Source organism: Morus notabilis, unplaced genomic scaffold, assembly GCF_000414095.1.
Source record: "Morus notabilis unplaced genomic scaffold, ASM41409v2 Scaffold238, whole genome shotgun sequence".
Lineage (NCBI taxonomy): Eukaryota > Viridiplantae > Streptophyta > Magnoliopsida > Rosales > Moraceae > Morus > Morus notabilis.
The window spans coordinates 255,641-258,646 of NW_010364717.1; the positions used below are offsets into that span (position 1 = coordinate 255,641).

At 40.3% G+C, this 3,006-nt stretch overlaps 1 protein-coding gene across 1 annotated transcript; it reads right to left on the reverse strand.

Annotated features, from left to right (window-relative positions):
* Window positions 1-1,438: 1,438 nt before the first annotated feature.
* LOC112093263 lies at window positions 1,439-2,797 on the reverse strand. The gene is made up of 2 exons (XM_024171376.1): window positions 2,483-2,797; window positions 1,439-1,642 (listed from the first exon to the last, which is right to left on the reverse strand). Exons 1-2 carry the CDS (start codon window positions 2,795-2,797, stop codon window positions 1,439-1,441), a joined length of 519 nt encoding a protein of 172 aa, XP_024027144.1.
* Window positions 2,798-3,006: the final 209 nt, after the last annotated feature.

Genomic DNA, 3,006 nt, shown 5'->3' on the forward strand with positions numbered 1-3,006 from the left:
TATTAAACAACGTAATAATTTTTAGAAAGCATTATAAACCGCATTAAAATTTAGATGTGGCTAATTAATGTAGATTACCGAACTTACATCGAACCACAGCGAGTATTTGTTTCCACTTGCAATTATGTGCGGGTCAACGGTTTCAAAATCTGGATGTCTAATGAAGTCTTTCTTCAATGTGCATACTGCCTCAAGAACTTTGGTGAAGTACTCAGACACCGTTGATCCAGATCGCTGCCAAGTGTCTTGCGCCTCCCTGTTAGTTTGGTTCTGACATAATATAGTTAGGAATATGAATAATTGCTCATCAACATTTTGGTGGGCGGTCGGTTGCAATAAGCCCCTTTCCTCAAGGATAAAACTTAGGCGCAAGAATGCATCACTACTCATACGGACTTTGTCATACATCACTGTTGGACTACGTTCCAGATAATAATTCACTCTAAGTGCGCCTCCCCAACCAGAAGTGTGCCTTCGGCGAGAAGGTTCTCTGTATACAAATCCAACACATAGTATAGTCGCCGCAACCACCACTTGCATGAAAAAATCATCGTCACTGTCATAGTCTGATTCTTTAGAACCCATTAGGTTTGAATTCCCGCCTATATCCATCCCTGTCCAATTATTCCAAATAATGATGCAAAAAGTTAAAAAATGCAAATCATATGCATAAAGTTAAAAACTACATATAAAACAACCCATGCCGAAATAAGTTTACATTAAGCGACAACTCCTCAACCAAATGTGTCGCAACCTAATAAGAATGACTCAATTAGTACTAATAACGACAAACAATGAAGGAAATAAAACCATAAACAAATCAATTTCGACAAGTCTCTATATGTTCGTAACAAGTAAAAGGAATGAAATGACATCATCACATGTGCGAAGAACCATCCCCTCCGCGTGGCATTGGATAGGGTGATCTTGGGAATGGTGGCACGAACGGTTGAAATGGGGAAGTGGGTTGTCCGAATGTGTTGGCAGGCGTAGTGTTCGTGTGCACGATCGGCTGAAAGAACGAGGGCATATGCATTTGTTGTGGTGGAGGAGGAGAGACTTGTTGGTTTGCACACTGCTCCATAGTCTGCTGAATCCACACAAGCCGATGGTGTTCTGGCATATGAAGGAATGGCTGCTGCCATCTAGGATTGGGAGCCATAAAGTTGAACATGAAGAGATATTGTTCTTGGGATATGTCCAACGTTCCCAATAAATCGAAGCATTGAACCTCAACGTTTTCACTTTGCCCGGGCATGGTCGCAGATACATTTATACCTCAAGATCGACTGCTTGTTTCTATCGAAGTTACAAGGTGATCCACAGCCTGCTCCATATAGCTAGGTGATATTGTACGAGAGTTACGAGTTGACCTTTTACGTATCAATCGTGATGGTGAGTGGACATGTTGTCCGCGGCTTTCTCGGTGCATAGCATGTCACCTATCTGCAGAAGGAACATCGTCACCGTCATTGAAACTCGTTGGTCCTCTCTCAATGGGGCTGCCAGACCCATGTTGTGGTGGAGCATCATCCTGACCATACTCAAATGGCCCATTTGCCCGTGTATTGGCGAACGCACAATAATACAAATCATAATCCAACAAGGGCTTTCTCCTCGCCCTTTCAACTTCGGGATGGCTCTGTAAATGGAGCAACAAATATTAATACAATTAGGAAATGGTTCTCTCACATACGTATTCAATATAAAATTCAGAAGTCGAAGATGATTACAAAAAAGTGGAACAAGTGATTTAAAGAAAAAAGAAATCCCCATACAAAGAAATCCTAACATGGGGGTGACGGCTAAATGTTCATGATTCGAACTACTAGTTTTTCCTTTCAGGGGCTTTTTTCAGCATGTATATTGGAGACACACCTGTGTCAGAGTAAACAAAAGAAGAAATAGGAAGAAATGTGGCTAATATAATTAGAAGGTGCTGAGAAAGTCCATGTCTGGTCTCCACGGCCTCACTATTCAAATGGGCTAGTGGTTGCTAATTCTATACTATTAAGGTTAATGAAATCACAGAAGAAAAGAAAAAAAAAATAAAAACACCAAAAATCTCAATGCAAAAACTGCATTTATACTTTCGGATGTATTCATTATACCAAAAAAGAAGTTTATGCTAAAGGAAGAGAAACAAAAATACCACTTTGGACAAACATTTATGCCATGGAAGTGAAAGAGTATAAACATGTCTTTTACTAAAGAGTAAAAAAAAAATCGTAAGTGACATAAATGTAAGAAAGTCCCAATCTACCGTTTTTATGGAATAAAGGGGCATAAATCCTAACATTAAACTGAGGTTGAGTTTTTTATATGGCAAACCAAAAACCATAGGCCAACGAAACACCCTCACATGGTAAACTCTTACACAAATACACTCCCCTTGTGAGGCCTATAATCTTTGGTGCTCGAGACATCTCTCGAGCAATGGAGCTGTTTCAATGGCAAAAATGTAAAAGAAGTAGAAACTTACACTGATAAATTGTTGCCAATACTCGTCAGTGCAGGTGGGTTTCTTCTGAATCGGATCCCATCCAAGTCCGGTGGCAGTACGAAGTAGAAACTCAGCATCAAATGTTTTCTTCAGTCTACTAGCTTTTTGTTTGACTTTGTCCCAAGTTAGGGGGACGATAAAATGCTCACTTAGCTCCGCCGCCCATTGCGTGTATTTGTCTCGGTGCGGGGTGGTACCGACAGAGTTTAATAAATTGAACTCACCTAGACGTCTAAGCAGTTGTTCTTCAGCTTGTGGACTCTGATTTACATCTCTATCTCTCCTTCTCGCCATCTAAGTATTGACAATACCAATATGGCAACAATACGTATGTACGTACCATACAAAATTCATTTAATGAGGTCGGATGTTGGAAGGAGGCTCAGATTTGTGTAAAGGCCCTCATCGTCCTATTATGGAGCATTATCCTAGGCTAGGACAATTAGGCTACCAAGGTTTAAGTTCAATTAATCTTAGTGGTAGGTTTGCAATACACTTTAAAC

Bases quoted from the DNA above. Each gene is read 5' to 3' on its own strand.
- LOC112093263 (XM_024171376.1), bottom strand. From the start codon at position 2,797: ATGGCGAGAAGGAGAGATAGAGATGTAAATCAGAGTCCACAAGCTGAA. The intron at 1,643-2,482 runs GTAAGTTTCTAC...CTCCATTTACAG, and splicing joins ATTGGCAACAATTTATCAGT to AGCCATCCCGAAGTTGAAAG.